This window comes from Notolepis coatsorum (genome assembly GCF_963971535.1).
Source record: "Notolepis coatsorum genome assembly, chromosome: 9".
Taxonomy (NCBI): domain Eukaryota; kingdom Metazoa; phylum Chordata; class Actinopteri; order Aulopiformes; family Paralepididae; genus Notolepis; species Notolepis coatsorum.
The window spans coordinates 68,480,649-68,500,939 of NC_140173.1; the positions used below are offsets into that span (position 1 = coordinate 68,480,649).

Genomic DNA, 20,291 nt, shown 5'->3' on the forward strand with positions numbered 1-20,291 from the left:
TTAACAGATTGCAGAATGGGTACAATACAGTACAGCTCAATACACACAATTGTTAAGGGGATGCAGACCAGAGAAAGACTTTCGTCTTGTTTACATCAGGGTCCCCCATTTTCAATTCATCAGGACATATATGACATACATGACATACAGATAGTCAGTACTGCTACATCTATACATTTATGACATACCAGATTTGCAAATACAGTACTGTTTGTGATACAGAAGGAGTCAGGAAAAGGGAGTATATACATTTGACGTAGAAACTGTACATTGGAGGAGGTTGGGTGGGGGGGGTTGGGTACACTGGGATATTGACAACCATACTGGGTAATCTACATTGGAGGTGGTTGGGGGGGGGGGGGGGGCACACTGTATATACAAGCAAAACTGTACATTGAGGGGGGGGGGGGGGGGAACACTGTACAAACAAACAAAATTGTACATTGGACTATTGACAAAACCATACTAGGTAAATGACTGTACATTGGAGGGGGTTGGGTTAGGATATTTACAGGGGCCAGTGTTGAATTGCAGTCTCCCGTAGGTGTCCCTTGAGAGAGGTTTTGAAAGTGGGTAGTGATCCACATTCCTTTACAGCTTTGGGTAGGGCGTTCCACATTGATGTGGCATAATTGCGAAACGTGTTTAGTCCCTTATTTGAGCCGAATCTGGGTTTAACATGATTTGTGGAGCTCCCTCTGGTGTTGTGATCGTGGTATTCACTGACCTTTGGGAAGTATTTTGACATGTACATGGGTACCTTGGTCGTGTAGTGTATCTTGTAGACTAGGCCCATTGCAAGTTGCTGTACTCTGTCGTCTACTCTAAGCCATCCTAGGTTGTCAAAGTGGGCAGGGGTGAGGTGGGTTCTAGGAGTAAGGTCAAGCAGTAGTCTGACCAGTTTGTTTTGAGATGTTTGTAATTTTGTTTTTAGCGCCTTTGAGGTGCTTTGGTACCATGAGGTGCAAGCATAGTCGTAGTACCCCTGAATGAGTGCTCCTGCCAGAGTCTTCAGGGTATTCTTGTTTACCAGAGAGGAGATCCGGTACAAGAATCGAGTTCGTTGGTTGACTTTTTTTATTACATTGGATGCCATTTTGTCACAGGAGAGATTAGCCTCTAGGATGGAACCCAGGTAGGTAATTTCATCTTTTCTTGTGACAATATTGTCACCCACTGTAACTGAGAAGTCGTCGGTCTTGCTGAGTTTGTTATTTGAACCGAAGAGAATGGACTCTGTTTTGCCCATGTGTAATGATAGTTTGTTATCAGCGAGCCATATGCAGATTCTGCCTAGTTCCGAGCTGAGGGTTTTTTCAACCTGTAACTTGTTCTTGTCAGAGACCAGCAGGGCTGAGTCGTCCGCAAACAGGAACAAGTTGCAGTCACAAGCTGACGACATGTCATTTGCATAAATTAGGAACAGTAGCGGTCCTAGTATGCTTCCTTGTGGAACACCACAGCTCACTGTGAGGGGGGGGGATAGGGTACCGTTTACCTCCACCATCTGTTCCCTCCCCTCAAGGTAGGATTGCATCCAGCTCACTGATAGACTATCAAAACCAATTGCTTTTAGCTTGTCAATCAGAATGGAGTGATTGACCGTGTCAAAGGCCTTTTGTAGGTCCAGCATGACCATGCCGCAGTATTTGCCTGCGTCCACCTCTTGTTTGATGTGGTCATTCAAATAGAGAAGGCATGTGTCAGTGGAGTGGGATGTTCTGAAGCCAGATTGGAATTCGTAGATTAGATTTTTTTCCGCTAGGTACTTTTCGACCTGTTCGTAGACTATTTTTTCCATGACTTTCGAGATGGAGGTGAGAATAGAAACAGGGCGGTAGTTGCCTGGGTCTAATTTGCTGCCCTTTTTGTGCAGAGGGGTCACCCTCGCAATTTTGAAGTCCTTGGGGACGTGTCCCTGTTTTATGGGGGGTTAATGTTGTCCTTGATACTACATGTGGGGTTAATGTTGTCCTTGATACTACATGTGGGGTTAATGTTGTCCTTGATACTACATGTGGGGTTAATGTTGTCCTTGATACTACATGTGGGGTTAATGTTGTCCTTGATGCTGCATGTGGGGTTAATGTTATCCTTGATACTACATGTGAGGTTAATGTTATCCTTGATACTACATGTGGGGTTAATGTTGTCCTTGATGCTGCATGTGAGGTTAATGTTGTCCTTGATACTACATGTGGGGTTAATGGTGTCCTTGATGCTGCATGTGAGGTTAATGTTGTCCTTGATGCTGCATGTGGGGTTAATGTTGCCCTTGATGCTACATGTGAGGTTAATGTTATCCTTGATACTACATGTGGGGTTAATATTGTCCTTGATGCTGCATGTGAGGTTAATGTTATCCTTGATACTACATGTGGGGTTAATATTGTCCTTGATGCTGCATGTGAGGTTAATGTTGTCCTTGATGCTGCATGTGGGGTTAATGTTATCCTTGATACTACATGTGAGGTTAATGTTGTCCTTGATGCTGCATGTGGGGTTAATGTTATCCTTGATACTACATGTGGGGTTAATGTTGTCCTTGATGCTGCATGTGGGGTTAATGTTGTCCTTGATGCTGCATGTGGGGTTAATGTTGCCCTTGATGCTGCATGTGGGGTTAATGTTGTCTTTGATGCTGCATGTGGGGTTAATAGCAAAATAGTGTATCACCAAAGGAGTTTATGTTTTGTTAACGTTCCAACCATAAGTGCAGAATGGATCAAGCCATGCCCAGGCAGTACCACTCAGCCCTGCCTGTGAACTTCCCTAGTGAGTGGTAACCACAGAAACATCTACGGACACATAGAGTATATATTGTATAGTAGATATAAACTAAAACATAAAAGATGCCCGTCCTAAAGTGTTTCCTTTTCCAGCTGTGTGTGTGTGTGTGTGTGTGTGTGTGTGTGTGTGTGTGTGTGTGTGTGTGTGTGTGTGTGTGTGTGTGTCGCTCTGTGTGTGTGAGTAGATAGTTTTACGGAAATGCTATTGTATCTGTTAACCCACATTTGAAACATCCTCTGTGTCAATATTGTATGTGTACGATGGTTTCTGCACAAACGTAATTGAATGACTCCCATTGAGCTTATTGCACTGTTAGTGTGTATGTCCGTAATGTACTTTGTATGTATGTGGACATAAATAAAGCATTTAAAATGTGTGTGTGTGTGTGTGTGTGTGTGTGTGTGTGTGTGTGTGTGTGTGTGTGTGTGTGTGTGTGTGTGTGTGTGTGTGTGTGTGTGTGTGTGTGTGTGTGTGTGTGTGTGTGTGTGTGTGTGTGTGTGTGGGTGTGTGGGTGCGTGCGTGCGTGCGTGCCTGCCGGGGGGTGATAGTGCTAGAGTCATGCATCAAAGCCAAAGCAGATTAAAATTTAATGAAAAGATTAAATGAAACGCTGCAAAGGATGAGCCTAGATCTGCTGCTTTCACTTCCCTCTGTGAGGCAGAACCTCTAGAGTATTACACAGCAGTAACAACCACCGACCAATAAAGAACCAACGACCAACAGGTAAAACACTGTTTCAATAAAGAACCAACGACCAACAGGTAAAACACCGTTTCAGTAAAGAACCAACGACCAACAGATAAAACAGTGTTTTCAATAAAGAACCAACGACCAACAGGTAAAACAGTGTTTCAATAAAGAACCAACGACCAACAGGTAAAACACTGTTTCAGTAAAGAACCAACGACCAACAGGTAAAACAGTGTTTTCAATAAAGAACCAACGACCAACAGGTAAAACAGTGTTTTCAATAAAGAACCAACGACCAACAGGTAAAACACCGTTTCAATAAAGAACCAACGACCAACAGGTAAAACACTGTTTCAATAAAGAACCAACAACCAACAGGTAAAACACTGTTTCAATAAAGAACCAACAACCAACAGGTAAAACACTGTTTCAATAAAGAACCAACGACCAACAGGTAAAACACTGTTTCAATAAAGAACCAACGACCAACAGGTAAAACACTATTTCAATAAAGAAATATATAGAGCAGCTGTACAGTCTGGTATATAGAGCAGCTGTTCAGTACGGTATATAGAGCAGCTGTACAGTCTGGTATATAGAGCAGCTGTTCAGTACGGTATATAGAGCAGCTGTACAGTCTGGTATATAGAGCAGCTGTACAGTCTGGTATATAGAGCAGCTGTACAGTCTGGTATATAGAGCAGCTGTACGGTCTGGTATATAGAGCAGCTGTTCAGTACGGTATATAGAGCAGCTGTACAGTACGGTATATAGAGCAGCTGTACAGTCTGGTATATAGAGCAGCTGTTCAGTACGGTATATAGAGCAGCTGTACAGTACGGTATATAGAGCAGCTGTTCAGTACGGTATATAGAGCAGCTGTACAGTCTGGTATATAGAGCAGCTGTTCAGTACGGTATATAGAGCAGCTGTACAGTCTGGTATATAGAGCAGCTGTTCAGTACGGTATATAGAGCAGCTGTACAGTCTGGTATATAGAGCAGCTGTTCAGTACGGTATATAGAGCAGCTGTACAGTCTGGTATATAGAGCAGCTGTTCAGTACTGTAGAACCGCCCCTCAGGCCACAGATTTAGGTCAAACTGCCTGTTTAAGTAAGGGGTTAGAAGCTGGTTATTGATAGAATAAATGGAGAAACGTGGGCCAACTACTACTTTTCCACTGCAGGAGCCAAGCCAGGCAAAATCACAGTGTGTAGGTTTGAAACTACGGTATTGTCAAGATACCAACTCATTGAGATCGCCATAGCATCCCTACGATCAAAAATGCTTATCCCCCAAGCTATTGTTGGGGCGACAGTGGCTCAGGAGGTAGAGCGGTCGTCTGGTAATCAGAAGGTTCCTTGAGCAAGACACTTAACCCCCAACCGCTCCTGCTGAGCAAGTCGGCACCTTGCATGGTCGCCTCCGCCGTCGGTGTGTGAATGTGTGAGTGAATGGGTGAATGTGAGGAACAAGTTGTAAAGCGCTTTGGATAACAGCGCTATATAAATGCAGTTAATTGACCATTTATCAAGCTGATTGACTACTGCACCTCAAGTTGACTTGACTACTGCACCTCAAGTTGACTTGACTACTGCACCTCAAGCTGATTGACTACTGCACCTCAAGCTGACTTGACTACTGCACCTCAAGTTGACTTGACTACTGCACCTCAAGTTGACTTGACTACTGCACCTCAAGTTGACTTGACTACTGCACCTCAAGCTGATTGACTACTGCACCTCAAGCTGACTTGACTACTGCACCTCAAGTTGACTTGACTACTGCACCTCAAGCTGACTTGACTACTGCACCTCAAGCTGACTTGACTACTGCACCTCAAGTTGACTTGACTACTGCACCTCAAGTTGACTTGACTACTGCACCTCAAGCTGACTTGACTACTGCACCTCAAGTTGACTTGACTACTGCACCTCAAGCTGACTTGACTACTGCACCTCAAGTTGACTTGACTACTGAACCTCAAGCTGACTTGACTACTGCACCTCAAGCTGACTTGACTACTGAACCTCAAGCTGACTTGACTACTGCACCTCAAGTTGACTTGACTACTGCACCTCAAGCTGACTTGACTACTGAACCTCAAGCTGACTTGACTACTGCACCTCAAGCTGACTTGACTACTGCACCCCAAGCTGAAGGGCCTTACTTCTGCATGGTGAGAGCCAGGTTGAAGCTGGCCATCTTGATCTTGTTCTGGGCCTCCAGGTGGGTCATGCCCTCGGTGCTGACTCCATCGATGGCCACGATGACGTCGCCCTGGATCAGGTTCCCCTGTGCCGCCTTGCTCCCCGGTGTGATCTGTCCAGAGACACACAATACAACGTCAATCGCCATTAGAAACACATCCTAATTACTTCATCTCGCTGAGTAGGAGAAAGAGAAAGCTCCACGGCCCGTCATGAAGCAATCAATCAAATGGGAATGGAATTAATCAATAATGTTATGAGCGAAACATGGACAGGGAAGGGTTCAAGGTTGAAGGTGAGAGTCTGCCCCACAAGCAAAACCTCATGGCCCGTTGTATACCTATCACCATAACCACGTAGAGCCTCACAGGCCTGCTCTAATCCTGACAGCTGAGCACACACACACACACCGACAATCAGACACACACACACACACACACACACACACACACACACACACACACACACACACACACACACACACACACACACACACACACACACACACACACACACACACACACACACACACACACACACACACACACACACACACACACACACACACACACACACACACACACACACACACACACACACACACACACACAAGCAGGAAACAATCGTTGTTTATTCTCGGTGCAGACGCCGTCATCCAGCCCCAACCGTGGAATTGTGATCTGCATTGCAGCTATAATAATAACACTGTTTCTCTTTATTAGAAATGATGTGGGAAAAAATAAATGTGGGCAACAGGTTTTAAGCCTTATTTAAACTGGATTAGTCCCAGAGAATCAGATGAACGCAATGTTGATACCGAGAATAGCTCACAGAGAGTAGCTCACTGAGGGAAAATACAGGGGGAAAAAGTGTCCTTGGGCGTTTTTCAGGATCAGAATGAACTGGACGACATCGACCCGTCCTGGACGCCCCCATTTAGTGGAGCCGGCGGTTGATGCACGTCAGCAGGTCAGCCAGGCTGGATGGAAATGACCTTGGACATCAAATTGATATTGATTCAAATTGATACAGATTTTTCTGAGTAAAATAAAATAAAAATTCCAAACATTGATAAGTTGCTTTACCGTCATGTGATCTCTGAGCCTGGAACTCTGGTCTAATCCATGGCGTCTCAACGGAGGCTCAACAGGGTTAAAGGGGCAGTTCATCCAAAATTACAAAAGGGTTCATTTTTTATTAATAATCTTCTACCAAATTACATCTACTTTATATATATATATAGAAAACTGTTTCTACGTGAACCTGTTCAAAACAAGGTCTGTGGATTATCCTGGTAACCATGTAATGACTTCTGGAAAGAGACATTGCTGATGACCTTTTACAAATCTCAGCGCTTTAGGCTCCATTGTATCGGAGTGACGGCAGATGTCTCTTAACCCTTTCACTACCACACTACAGAAGGTTAACCCCTTCACTACCACACTGCAGACGGTTAACCGTCTGTAGTGTGGTAGTGAAAGGGTTAACCTTCTGTAGCGTGGTAGTGAAATGATTAAGCCTTTGCCGTGTGGCAGTGAAAGGGTTAACCTTCTGTATTGTCGCAGTGAAAGGGTTAACCATTTGGTAGTGTGGTAGTGAAACGGTTAACGGCAGATACCTCTAAAACTCTGCCAACCAACACCATCTGGAGGGAGATAGATAGCACTCTGGATGAGAGGAACTATATATATATAAATAGTTATAAAATGATATATATATATCATTTTTTGTGAACTGCTCCTTTAAGGTATCTCTGCAGCACTAAGCTAATCAAATCGTCTGGGGTAAACCATAAAAACCTGCTGAAATCTCCCTTTTTCACAGAACCTGTGCCTTTAAATGAGCCACTTGGACTTCCGTTTGTGATGTCACAACTACTACGCGCTCATTGCAGATGTCGGCCTTCAGCGTGGCCCACCATCCAGCCTTGTATGAGGAAGGAAGCATCAAGCGGTCATTCTGTCACAGAGCTAGCGAGATACAAGACAGAAGAACAAAGATGTGATAGTAATGATATTAATGTCTGTTCTCGGTATAAAGCTCCAGGGAGAAGCTCAAGAGAGGATATGTAAAATATATTGAGATGGTTTCTGGTACTTAAAACCACAGAAATAGGCTCCTGCCTACCTCCAGCCAATGGTCTCTACCTACACACCCTCAAGACCCCTCCGCTCTACATCCTCAGACCCACTCCTATCCGAGCTCCGGGGGGGTCATCAAAGAGAAGCCGCCTATTCTCGGTCTTCGCTCGGAACGAACTTCCCACCACACTTAAGACAGCCCAAACCCGAACAATCTTTCGCCGTCGACTAAAAACACACTTCTTCAATCAATATCTAATTTTTTAAATATATTTATATATTTTTTCCATCCTTGAGTGCCACAAGCGTCCCCCATCCTTCACTGTTTAGTGCCAGCTTTTCATAACCATTTTCGCGATATTTCACGATCTTTGCGGAGCTATTGTATATTCAAAATGATAGCTATGGAGACACTATTTCTAGTCCAACATGTAAAAAAAAAAGTTTTTTTCTACACACTGTAGTTTGTAGTTTATTACACGCTAAACATCGTCAATTTCCAAGATAATCCAGTCTTTTTCCATAGATTGCGAGATAAAACGTGTTATATGCGATAAGCCCAAACCATTCTGGTTGATCCCCTGAAACCCCAAATACTCCCAAATCAAAAGGTATATACCATGTACACATGTGCCTTCACAAAATTATCAAGGGGGGCGGGGTGGGGTTTTAGTCTTACCCCGAAAATGCGATCGTTACAAAACGCTTGGTTTATGTCCGGTAAAGTAAGACACTGTGATCGTTACATTAACATGTTTCAGGTTTGGTAAAATAGACACAGGGGGTCCTTACCTTAGCCAGAAGGTAATCCAAAAAGAATAATTCCAATGAACCCATCGGCGATCGCGATTACTTGTTTATATGTAATTACACGTGTTTACGGGACACTATAGGTTTTGAGGCGAGCAGATCTGCTAGCGATTGCTTTGGAAGAGCTCCTCCCCCTCAGAGCGAGTCTTGATAGTCCAGTTCATTCATTGCCTCTCCTGATCCATTTATTTCTGAGTTCAAAGAGTGGGCGATACTGCCACCTGGTGAGATTCGATCGGCATTGCAATTCCAACGTAGGCAAACGAGCCAGGGACTTATCTCGGGTATGGCACCCAATGAGTTAAATGGAGAACAGAACAAAGGAGAAGGGATTCATAGAGAAAATGAATGGTTTTAAAAACCCTGAGAGTGAGTAGACCTCATTATTCCTGCGCCTGAGCTACAGTAATTACACTGGCATAGTGAGTACTTTATGCTTTGGAGAGAGATGGATGGAAGGATGGAAGGATGGATGGATGGATGGATGGATGCCTGGATGGACAGATAGATGGATGGATGGATGGATGGATGGATGGATGGATGGATGGATGGATGGATGGATGGATGGATGGATGGATGGAGGGAGGGAGGGATAGAGGGATGGATGGATGGATGGATGGACAGACAGATGGATGAATGGATGGATGGATAGACAGACAGACGGACGGACGGACGATCGAAGCATCCAGTATTTGTCTTGGATACTGGTAACTCTTGTGGGGAACTGGATAAGCATTGAGACAGAGCTTTGGGCTAGTATCAGTATCAGTGGTATACAATGAATGAATGAATCCAATGGGTGCTATGGACATAATTCACCATTAGATTGTTTTGATGTATTGATGGGGCACTGTCACTTTAAGGGGGTTGGGCTTAGAGAAGACGCGCTGGTGGAATGTCATTCTTAAAAGGTTTTGGTGACGAGGAGCTGTCAGAGTTTAGCACGGCATAGATCTGACAGCTGTCACTTGTGCTAAGAAGATAATAAATGACACACTACTTGGTGTTGTCGCAAGATAGAAATTGTGCGTCTCTCCTTTCCGACGATTTCTACATTGGTGACCCTGTTATACGTTTTGAAGACGCTTCCGCGGCAACATGTCTACGAATGCAGTTTCACTGAAATTACCTGAGTTCTGGGAGTCGTCAGCCTCGGCATGGTTTGCGCAAACGGAGGCACAGTCCGGAGGCACAGCCCTGGGAAGTTCGACAGCTAGCAGAGTGGTGAGCCTCCTCAAGAACCCTCCGGCTCGAGATAAATATCTCACGATCAAGTCTCATCTGTTAAAGACATTCGAACTTTCCGATACCGAGCGGGCCAGCCGGTTGTTTTCTTTGCAAGGGCTCGGTGATAGCAAGCCATCGGAGCTCATGGATAGGATGCTGGATTTATTGGGAGAGCACAAGCCTGATTTCCTTTTCATGCAACTTTTCCTGCGTCAGCTGCCTTCTCCGGTTCGGGCCGCTCTGGCCAACACCACTATAGAAGATTGCCGCGCTCTGGCCGAGGAGGCTGATACGTTTTTTTTGGCTGGTCAACAGCACTGTGCAGCGGCAGTTTTCCCAACCCAAGCCTTTGTTTCACAGCCGCAGCGACAGCCCCTCACCAGCAGCGTGACGCGGACGCAGGGCTGTGTTTTTATCATGCACGGTTTGGACCTAAAGCCAAGCAGTGCCGCCCGCCGTGCAGCTTCAGTGGGCCGGGAAATGCCCGGGCCGGCGCTCGTTAGTGGCCATGAGCGTCGGTCAGGCTGGCAGGCTACTGTTTGTCCAGGACACCATCTCCGGGCGGCGTTTCATGTGCGACACGGGCGCGCAGAGGAGCGTCTTGCCGGCTTCTAGAGTGGACATCCTATCCGGCGGACACGGACCCCCCATGGAGGCCGCCAACGGCACCCCCATCCGCACATACGGCACCAGGTATGTCGAAATGTGTTTTAGTGGCCAACGGTTTGGCTGGGACTTTATCACAGCTAATGTAGCCGTCCCTCTTCTAGGCGCTGATTTTTTGTGTGATTATGGACTGTTAGTGGATGTTAAAAATTGCCGCTTAATTGATGCCATTACGTTCTGCTCTTATGCTGGTGCGCTTGGGGGTGCAGACTCCATCAGACTCTCTAGCATGCTCTCCGCCGCAGATGAGTTTCAACACCTTCTCGCCGAGTTCCCTGGCCTCACGCGGCCCACGTTCTCATCATCTACAGCCAAGCATGGAGTGGAACATCATATCGCCACGACCGGCCCTCCGGTCTATGCCCGGGCTCGGCGCCTCGACCCGGTCAAGCTCAGCATTGCCAAGGCAGAGTTCGAGAACATGGAACGCCTCGGCATTGTCCGTCGCTCCGACAGCCCATGGGCCTCCCCCCTCCACATTGTCCCCAAGCCGGGAGGCGGGTGGCGCCCGTGTGGGGATTACCGCCGGCTCAACGATGCTACGACGCCGGACCGGTACCCAGTCCCGCACATTCAGGACTTTTCTGCCCGCCTTTCAGGGAAATTAATGTTTTCCAAGGTGGACCTTGTGCGTGGGTATCATCAGGTGCCCGTCCAACCGCTGGATGTCCCCAAAACAGCAGTCATAACTCCATTTGGACTATTTGAGTTTCTGCGCATGCCATTCGGCCTCAAAAACGCTGCACAGACGTTCCAGCGCCTTATGGACTCTGTGCTACGAGACTTGGATTTTATTTTTGTATACTTGGATGATATCCTCATAGCCAACGCCTCTAAGGCTGAGCACATGTCCCACCTCAGGATGCTTTTTGAGCGGCTAAATGAGCATGGACTGATAATCAACCCGGCCAAATGCCAGTTTGGGCGGTCGACCATTGACTTCCTGGGGCACAGAGTCACTAAAGAGGGAGCGGTCCCTCTTCCCATGAAGGTGGAAGCGGTGATGAATTTTCCCCGGCCGCCCACGGTTAGGTCACTGCAGGAGTTTCTCGGAATGATCAACTTTTATCACCGCTTTATTCCCCAGGCGGCTCGGATTATGCGGCCGTTGTATGAGGCCCTTAGGGGTAAAGCGCCAAAACATGCTGTTGACTGGTCTACAGAGAGAGACAAAGCTTTTCTGGATGCCAAGGCTGCCCTAGCCAACGCCACCATGCTGGCACATCCTTCCTTTAAGGCCCCAATCTCCATCACCACCGACGCCTCAGATTTTGCCGTGGGCGCAGTGTTTGAACAGTGGGTAGGCGGGGCTTGCCAGCCGCTCGCTTTTTTCAGCCGCCAGTTAAGCCCCAGCGAGCGGAGGTATAGCACCTTCGATCGGGAGCTCCTCTGCCTCTACCTTGCCATCCGCCATTTTCGTTTCCTGCTGGAGGCCCGCCAGTTCACGGCCTTCGTGGATCACAAGCCGCTGACGTTCGCCATGGCCAAGGTGTCTGAGCCATGGTCCGCCGTCAACAGCGACAGCTCTCATATGTCTCAGAGTTCACTACTGACATTCAACATGTGGCAGGTAAAGCAAACCTTGTCGCAGACTGCCTCTCCCGGGCTGTAGTGGGCGCCATCCACTTGGGGCTGGATTACACCGGTATGGCGGCGGACCAGGCTACCGACCCTGAAGTGCAAGATTTCAGGTCAGCCACCTCAAGCCTGCGGTTAGAGGATGTGGTTTTTGACAGCACTGGCACCACACTCCTGTGTGATGTCTCTATGGGGCAGGCCCGCCCCATCGTTCCCACAGGATGGAGGCGGCGTGTTTATGACGCTGTTCACGGCCTCTCCCACCAGGGAAAGAAACCTACGCAGAGGCTAGTGTCCGCCAAGTTTGTCTGGCCTGGGCTTAGAAAAGATGTAAGAGACTGGGCTGACTCCTGTTTGGAGTGCCAGCGCGCTAAAGTGTACCGTCACACCAAGGCCCCCCTGCAGCACTTCCCTGTACCTGAAAGGAGGTTCGACCACGTGAACGTTGACCTAGTGGGCCCCCTGCCCCCCTCACACGGCTTCAGTTACCTCTTTACTATGGTAGACAGGACTACCCGTTGGCCAGAGGCAGTTCCACTGTCGGGCACGACGTCCGCCGAGGTGGCCAGAGCCTTTATTGGAACCTGGGTCGCCCGGTTTGGCACTCCAGCCGACCTCTCTTCAGACCGGGGCCCACAGTTCACGTCCGAGCTCTGGAACACGGTCGCCAAGAGCCTGGGCGTGAAGCTACACCGGACTACGTCATACCACCCGCAGGCCAATGGGTTATGCGAGCGCTTTCACCGCTCAATGAAAGCAGCACTTCGGGCCAGCCTTACTGACAGCGGCTGGGTCGACCGGCTCCCGTGGGTCATGCTTGGTCTCAGGACGGCCCCCAAGGAAGACCTTCAGACCTCCTCGGCTGAGCTGGTTTACGGTCAGCCTCTGCGGGTGCCAGGGGATTTCATCCCTAACATTACTGCCCCCTGGTGTGCAGCCCAGCAGCGGACAGCACTTCTGGAGAAGGCTAAGGTATTCACGCCGGTCCCCACCTCACAGCACGGCCTTCCCCGGTCGCACGTCCCTACAAGTCTGCAGTCAGCGGAATATGTTTTCATCCGTCACGATGCCCACCGGGACCCCTTGAAACCTCCATACGACGGTCCGTTCCGTGTCCAGGAGGCTGGAGACAAGTACTTTGTTGTGGACATGGGCGGGAAGCTGGAACACATTTCCATAGACTGCCTTAAACCGGCTCATGTGGACTTGGGCAAACCTGTTGGACTGGCCCAGCCCCCACGGCGGGGACGACCCCCTACCTTGCCCCGTCTTCCGAGTAAGGCCCGCAAGACCCCCTCGCCACCTATCCTGTGCCCGAGTGGCTGTAGGGCCCTTAAGGTTTTCCCTACAGCGGCGCCGGCCGCTACAGGGGTCAGGCGGAGCCGTTATGGCAGGGTTCTCCGCCCTCCTGTTCATTGACTTCTTTTGTTATGATGAATTCTGGGGGGACGTATGTAGTGGGTGCTATGGACATAATTCACCATTAGATTGTTTTGATGTATTGATGGGGCACTGTCACTTTAAGGGGGTTGGGCTTAGAGAAGACGCGCTGGTGGAATGTCATTCTTAAAAGGTTTTGGTGATGAGGAGCTGTCAGAGTTTAGCACGGCATAGATCTGACAGCTGTCACTTGTGCTAAGAAGATAATAAATGACACACTACTTGGTGTTGTCGCAAGATAGAAATTGTGCGTCTCTCCTTTCCGACGATTTCTACACATACATACATTAATGAAGAATTAGTATGTTTCTAAGATACTTCCAGGGAAAATGAACTGGATAATATTGTCTGAGTTTGGGGGCATTTCTTGACGGAGAGCGTTTCAGACAGCATCGCTTCAGAAATGCTTTCAAAACACTGTGGCCTTGAGAGCCCCTGAGGCCTCAAAGACTAAATCGATCCAGCCTGGCCCTTTTCTGCCCACTTCCAATTTATTTACTTGGGGAACCAAACATAAAAAATACCTTTTATAACAAGAGGGAACACTTTGTGAGTGAATACTGCATTTTCAGCTTCGTCCAGTGATTGTACAGTACATTGAATTGAGCAATCATACGCTGACGCAGCCATCCCTGCCGTTTCAGAAGGCATGTTGACAATCTGTTAAATCCACAAGGCTTTTTCAGATGTGTATTTTTGGAAACAAATAAGCCCCCCCTCCACCGACCCACACATACCCACACACACAGACCACCTAACCCCCACCCACATGTTAAGACCCATCTTTTCTCTCTCTCTCTTTCAGCCTGCCCTGATCTCACCTGGTCGGGGATAGACCCTTAGTTTAATCTGGTTAGTTCAGTCAGGATGTCTGTTTATTTTATTTGTCCGTTTATTTTATTGAAGTCTGTTTATTTTATTTGAGATTCTCTAACCCCTGTCTCTCTGAGTGGATGTATCGAGTAATACTTCAAGTTCCCCTGCCCCCTGGGGAATACGACTCTGATACTTTGAGCTCCGAACCTTGACTTTTGGCCTTTATCTTATTTTCATACCAGCGCTAGTTTTCCTATGCTTTCTTGTTGTTTTTAGCTCTATTTATAAAAAAAAAATCTAAAGATTCTTATGTACCTTAGTTACTATTGCTACCATGTTGAGAACCACTGGTCTAATAAAGGTGTGTGTGTGGAGTTTGTAGTGTGCAGGCTCTACGCCGACAGCAATATATATATATATTGAAATTCTTTATTGGGAAAACCACATTGCAATGTGAGCTATAAGCCCAGAACAGGGCAACGAGTCAAACTCCTGTCATTCACAGTTAAGGATCTTTGAACGGGAAATGTTTACGGTATCATATGCATAGTGGATCTCTGGAGAAGTGTCGCCGCCTCACAGACATACAGACACACACAGCAGGAAGAAATACTAACATACATGGGCAGATATAAGGTGGCGGTGAGCGGGTGAAGACAGGGATGCCACCGCAGTACAAATGACTTTGGTAGGATAGTATATCGGTAATATAAATGTTCAGATGCAAAGCACCTCATAGACTTGCATAGTGTCACTAAACTCAGTCACTCAATAGCTCACAGGCATGTCAGCACCTTGCTTCTGCTCAGAGAATCTGCACTCGTGTCTCTGAGCCTATTGTTGACCCTGGGGGTCGCAAGATGACTTCTGAGGGGTGATGACAAGATATACAAACACATCATCATGTGTATAATGTTTACTAGAACTGCCCTTTTACTTTTTCTTGTAGAAATAAAGGATATTTGAAGTCTAAAGTTGTCCTCCAGAGTTGAATCAAGTTAAATGAACGAATAAACTAATAATCGTCTGTCTCACACTGATACTACAAACATGCATGTATATAAACACACTGATACTACAAACATGTATGTATATAAACTAAGGCTGTCAAAGTGAACGCACAATTCTATTAACGCCACTATTTCTTTTAACTCACAATTAACTTTTTAGAATGTTTTACCTTTTTAAAGACTTCACTCAGGTGTATTATTGATACTCCATTGTTTGTTTCTGACTCAAAGTGTGTGTGTGTGTGTGTGTGTGTGTGTGTGTGTGTGTGTGTGTGTGTGTGTGTGTGTGTGTGTGTGTGTGTGTGTGTGTGTGTGTGTGTGTGTGTGTGTGTGTGTGTGTGTGTGTGTGTGTGTGTGTGTGTGTGTGTGTGTGTGTGTGTGTGTGTGTGTGTGAGAGAGGGGTGTGAGTCCTCAGCCCTTGTGTGGGTGAATGTAACAAGTTCCTAACGTTTTCTTTCCCCTATTATTTCATCCACACTTTATTCATTGTTTTAAATTATTATTTTCTTTTAAGTTATTTTGTGCATCACTCTGTTTTGAATTTGATGCAAATTTGCAATGCATGAGGGTCATCCTTTTGTGTTAAATGGCTGCACAAAGCAAGCATTTGTTGACGCATGTGATAAGAGTATTAAAACTTGGAACTTGAAAAAGATCCGTTTCTGTGTCTATTCATTCTGTTTAAACCAATGGGGTTTTTCTTCACAGTTGCAGATAAAGATTATGCTACACTAATATTATAGTATATGACTCGTCATCAAAATTAAAATAAAACATTTATCAAAAATGATGTAGCCTGGGTGCCCGAGTGGCGCACCGCATACAGCACTACGGTGCAACACGGCCGACCCGGGTTCGACTCCCGGACACGGTGATCTTTGCCGAATGTCTTCCCCGGTCTATCTCCCATTCCTCCTCTCTCTCTCTCTCTCTCTCTACCGGACTGCCCGGTAGCAAAAATCAATAAAAACCTACAAAAACATAACTTGTCCGAAAGGACAAGTAACATTTATAAATGATGTAGCCTATCTGCATCCGCTTGGCACTCGGCGCTCCATCTAATCAAGACGTCACCATCACTTTCGTACCAACCGTGCCCTTATTGGATTATTTATGTTGACGAAACTGATGAGTTATATTCATTAAAGAAAGTTGATTTGATAAAAAAAAATACTAATTTAAATCAGATGAATCACTTTATTGAAATTGAGGATTTAGTTTGAGGTTATACATAAAAAAGAAAAACATGCATGTATATAAACACACACAGATACTACAAACATGCATGTATATAAACACACACAGATACTAAAAACATGCATGTATATAAACACACACAGATACTACAAACATGCATGTATATAAACACACACAGATACTACAAACATGCATGTATATAAACACACACAGATACTACAAACATGCATGTATATAAACACACACATATACTACAAACATGCATGTATATAAACACACACATATACTACAAACATGCATGTATATAAACACACACATATACTACAAACATGCATGTATAAACAACACACATTGATGTAAACTTTGGGGTTAAATAAAAACAACCGTTAGCCGTGCCAGCTGTTAGTGAGCCAACGCCTGTGGCTTCAACCTCTCTCCCATCACTATGGCCTGAACCTCTCTCCCATCACTATGGCCTGTCAGAAGGAGGATTTGTCATTCAGACTTTCTGAAGATAACAGGTTTTGATCGGTGATCAGTATCAAGTTTCAAGTTCAAGTTTGTTTATTATTTGTCATAATAAAATACATAGGCTACAGTAATACTTAACATAGTACATTTACATTTACATTTACATTTAGTCATTTAGCTGACGCTTTTATCCAAAGCGACTTACAAGTTCTGTACGACAAGCCATCAGGAAGAGCACAACTCTATCAGCTGAGTAACAATGTTCATCAAAGTGTTGAGTGCTACAGTGTAGGTTAGTTTATTAGGACAAGTGCATGACAGTATGGTTAGTTAGGGTTAGATTTTTTTTTTTTTTTTTTTTTTTTAATTCAGATAATGGTTGAAGAAGTGAGTCTTTAGTCGACGGCGAAAGATTGGACGTGTTTCGGCTGTCCTAACTGGGGTGGGTAGTTCATTCCACCATTGTGGGGCAAGGACTGAGAATAGGCGACTTCTCTAGTAGGTAGTAGTATAGACATAGTAGCATAGTAGGTAGTAGTATAGACATAGTAGCATAGTTAGTAGGTAGTAGTATAGACATTATTAGCATCACAGCGACGGCACCTTTCTGTAACGAATAGGTCCGGATCGTCACGGCGACGGCACCTTTCTGTTTTAGCTCGTAGCCGCCAGCTATGTCTGCCTTTTAGCCACCTCTCTGTGCATCACAGGGCGTACAGTACATGCACAACGCGGCTGCAGTCCATCTATGGTCCCGATAGAAGGTCAGTTAATAAGTGCACTTAGTCCCACCCAGTCTAATCATTAGTCTGCCAGCAGCTGCACCAACATGACTCATCACTGGTAAAAACACACCGCTGACTAATTCATTACACATTCACTTAGACACCGGCACGCACACAGACACACACACAGATATGCACATTCATGCACATAAACACACTTACAAACACAAACACACTTAATACATACAGTATGATCACTCTCTGCACACGTAATCTCTCTCCCTCTCTCTGTGTCTCTCCCTCCCTCTCTCTCTCTCTATCCCCCCCCTCTCTCTCCATCCCCCCTCTCTCTCTCTCTCTCTCCATCTATCTCTCGCTCTCTCTCTCTCCCCCCTCTCTCTCTAGGGATCCAGCTCAACTAACACCATAACACTTATTTTGGGTTCTTTGCACCGTTGTGCCAAGTGGCTCCATCCAGGCCTCCAGGCTAATCAGAGCAGTCTGACATTTAGAAGAGGGGCTGACACATCGCCCCCTAGGGACAGGGGTTTTGACAGGAGCCGTTGGGAGATAGATGGCGAGGCCAGCGGTCCCTGTTCTCTCCTTTCAGCGCTCTCTCCCGGGGACCGAGGTTGGGTGAGGTAGCAGGAGGCAGAGCCACTTTAAGACCACAATGAGGGGCCTTTCTCACTCACCATTCGGGGTCGAATCAGCGCCCCCGGGGACGGGGGGGAGTGTTCTCACTCAGACGGACACACCCCTTTTGGGTGCGAAGCGGCGCTGATTCGTACTACCCCCCGCTGAACCTGGGACTCTTGAAATAGGTGGTTCTGGGTGCGCGCCAGTGACACACACAACGTCGTTACTTGCTTGAATTGTGGGCAGATAAAAACACACAGCAACAACTGGACAATACCCACTAAAACGATATTTATATCTTCTATATATCTTCGAAATATATCAGATATAAAGCCCCTGGCTTGCACATAGCAGTCACGGAAGGGGGTAAAGACTTCCCTGGCTCGCATTAAGCCTGGTAACTTTTTTTGCCATAGCTATATGTCTACTATACTTTCTTGTTCGAATGCATTTATTTCTATAGACCAGTGGTGCCCAACCAGTCGGCCGTGGTCGACCAGTAGATCAATGACATGCAATATAATTGCCACGAGCGATGGGATGTTAGCTGCTGAACAGGCTAAGCTAACTAGCGTTAGCCGTTAGCTTAGCGTTTGCCAGTGCTATGTCTGTCTACTATACTTTCTTGTTCGAATGCATTTATTTCTATTAGACCAGTGGTGCCCAACCAGTCGGCCGTGGTCGACCAGTAGATCAATGACATGCAATATAATTGCCAAGAGCGATGGGATGTTAGCTGCTGAACAGGCTAAGCTAACTAGCATTAGCCGTTAGCTTAGCGTTTAGCTGCTAGCCACAATGCTATACTGTTATACTGGCATATTCCATTCACGTTAGCATGTAAGCTAACAAACTCGGCGCCGATGAGACTAAACTCCGCTTTCGGTGTTCAATTGTGTTGATGTTAGTTTTGTTTCATCAACAAATGAGAGGCAGAACACACAGTGAATGTATCCGTTTTGTTTATTGCACGTTCTTTGCTGAAAAATAAGTGCTACAGTGGCTATACTAGACTCCGCCGCCATGTTAACTCTTCTTGTTTACATTTTTCGAGCGCGACATCATCGCCTACGGCAAGCGTACACGCTCAAAACGCAAACCGTAAACAGAACCCGGAGCGAACAAAGACTGAAGTGTGTACACAAACTAGAGGGGGGAGAGGGAGGGGGGAAGTTCGCACCCGACCCGGAATGAGGACGGTACGGACCGGAACGGACCCGAATGAGTGAGTAAGAAAGGCCCCTGAGTCGTAATGTTGAAACACAACAGGCCTTTAAGTTCTGATCGCTTGATGAACTGTTTAATAAACGAACAGACAGAAGTCTAGCCATGAGCCCACGAGCCATGAGCTTTGGCAGACTGTGACAAGAAACTAAAGACTGAATCACTATTTGATCGTTTTCAGAAAACTGAGTTTCAAGTTCAACCTTTTTCGATACGAGCCTGTAACCCTTTCACTACCACACTACAGAAGGTTAACCTTTCACTACCACACTACAGAAGGTTAACCTTTCACTACCACACTACAGAAGGTTAACCTTTCACTACCACACTACAGAAGGTTAATCTTTAACTACCACACTACAGAAGGTTAATCTTTAACTACCACACTACAGAAGGTTAATCTTTAACTACCACACTACAGAAGGTTAACACGTTCACTACCACACTACAGAAGGTTAACCTTTCACTACCACACTACAGAAGGTTAACCTTTCACTACCACACTACAGAAGGTTAACCTTTCACTACCACACTACATAAGGTTAACACTTTCACTACCACGCTACAGAAGGTTAACCTTTCACTATCACACTACAGAAGGTTAACACGTTCACTACCACACTACAGAAGGTTAACCTTTCACTATCACACTACAGAAGGTTAACACTTTCACTACCACACTACAGAAGGTTAACCTTTCACTACCACACTACAGA

General features: G+C 46.1%; 1 protein-coding gene across 1 annotated transcript in view; it reads right to left on the minus strand.

The window, feature by feature from the left end:
* The window catches only part of ldb3a (LIM domain binding 3a), a 137,622-nt gene that overhangs the window by 66,847 nt on the left and 50,484 nt on the right, over positions 1–20,291 (minus strand). The window contains exon 2 of the mRNA XM_084321903.1: positions 5,652–5,803. Coding sequence (XP_084178029.1) covers positions 5,652–5,803 — 152 coding nt within the window. The remainder of the gene's footprint in view (positions 1–5,651; positions 5,804–20,291) is intronic.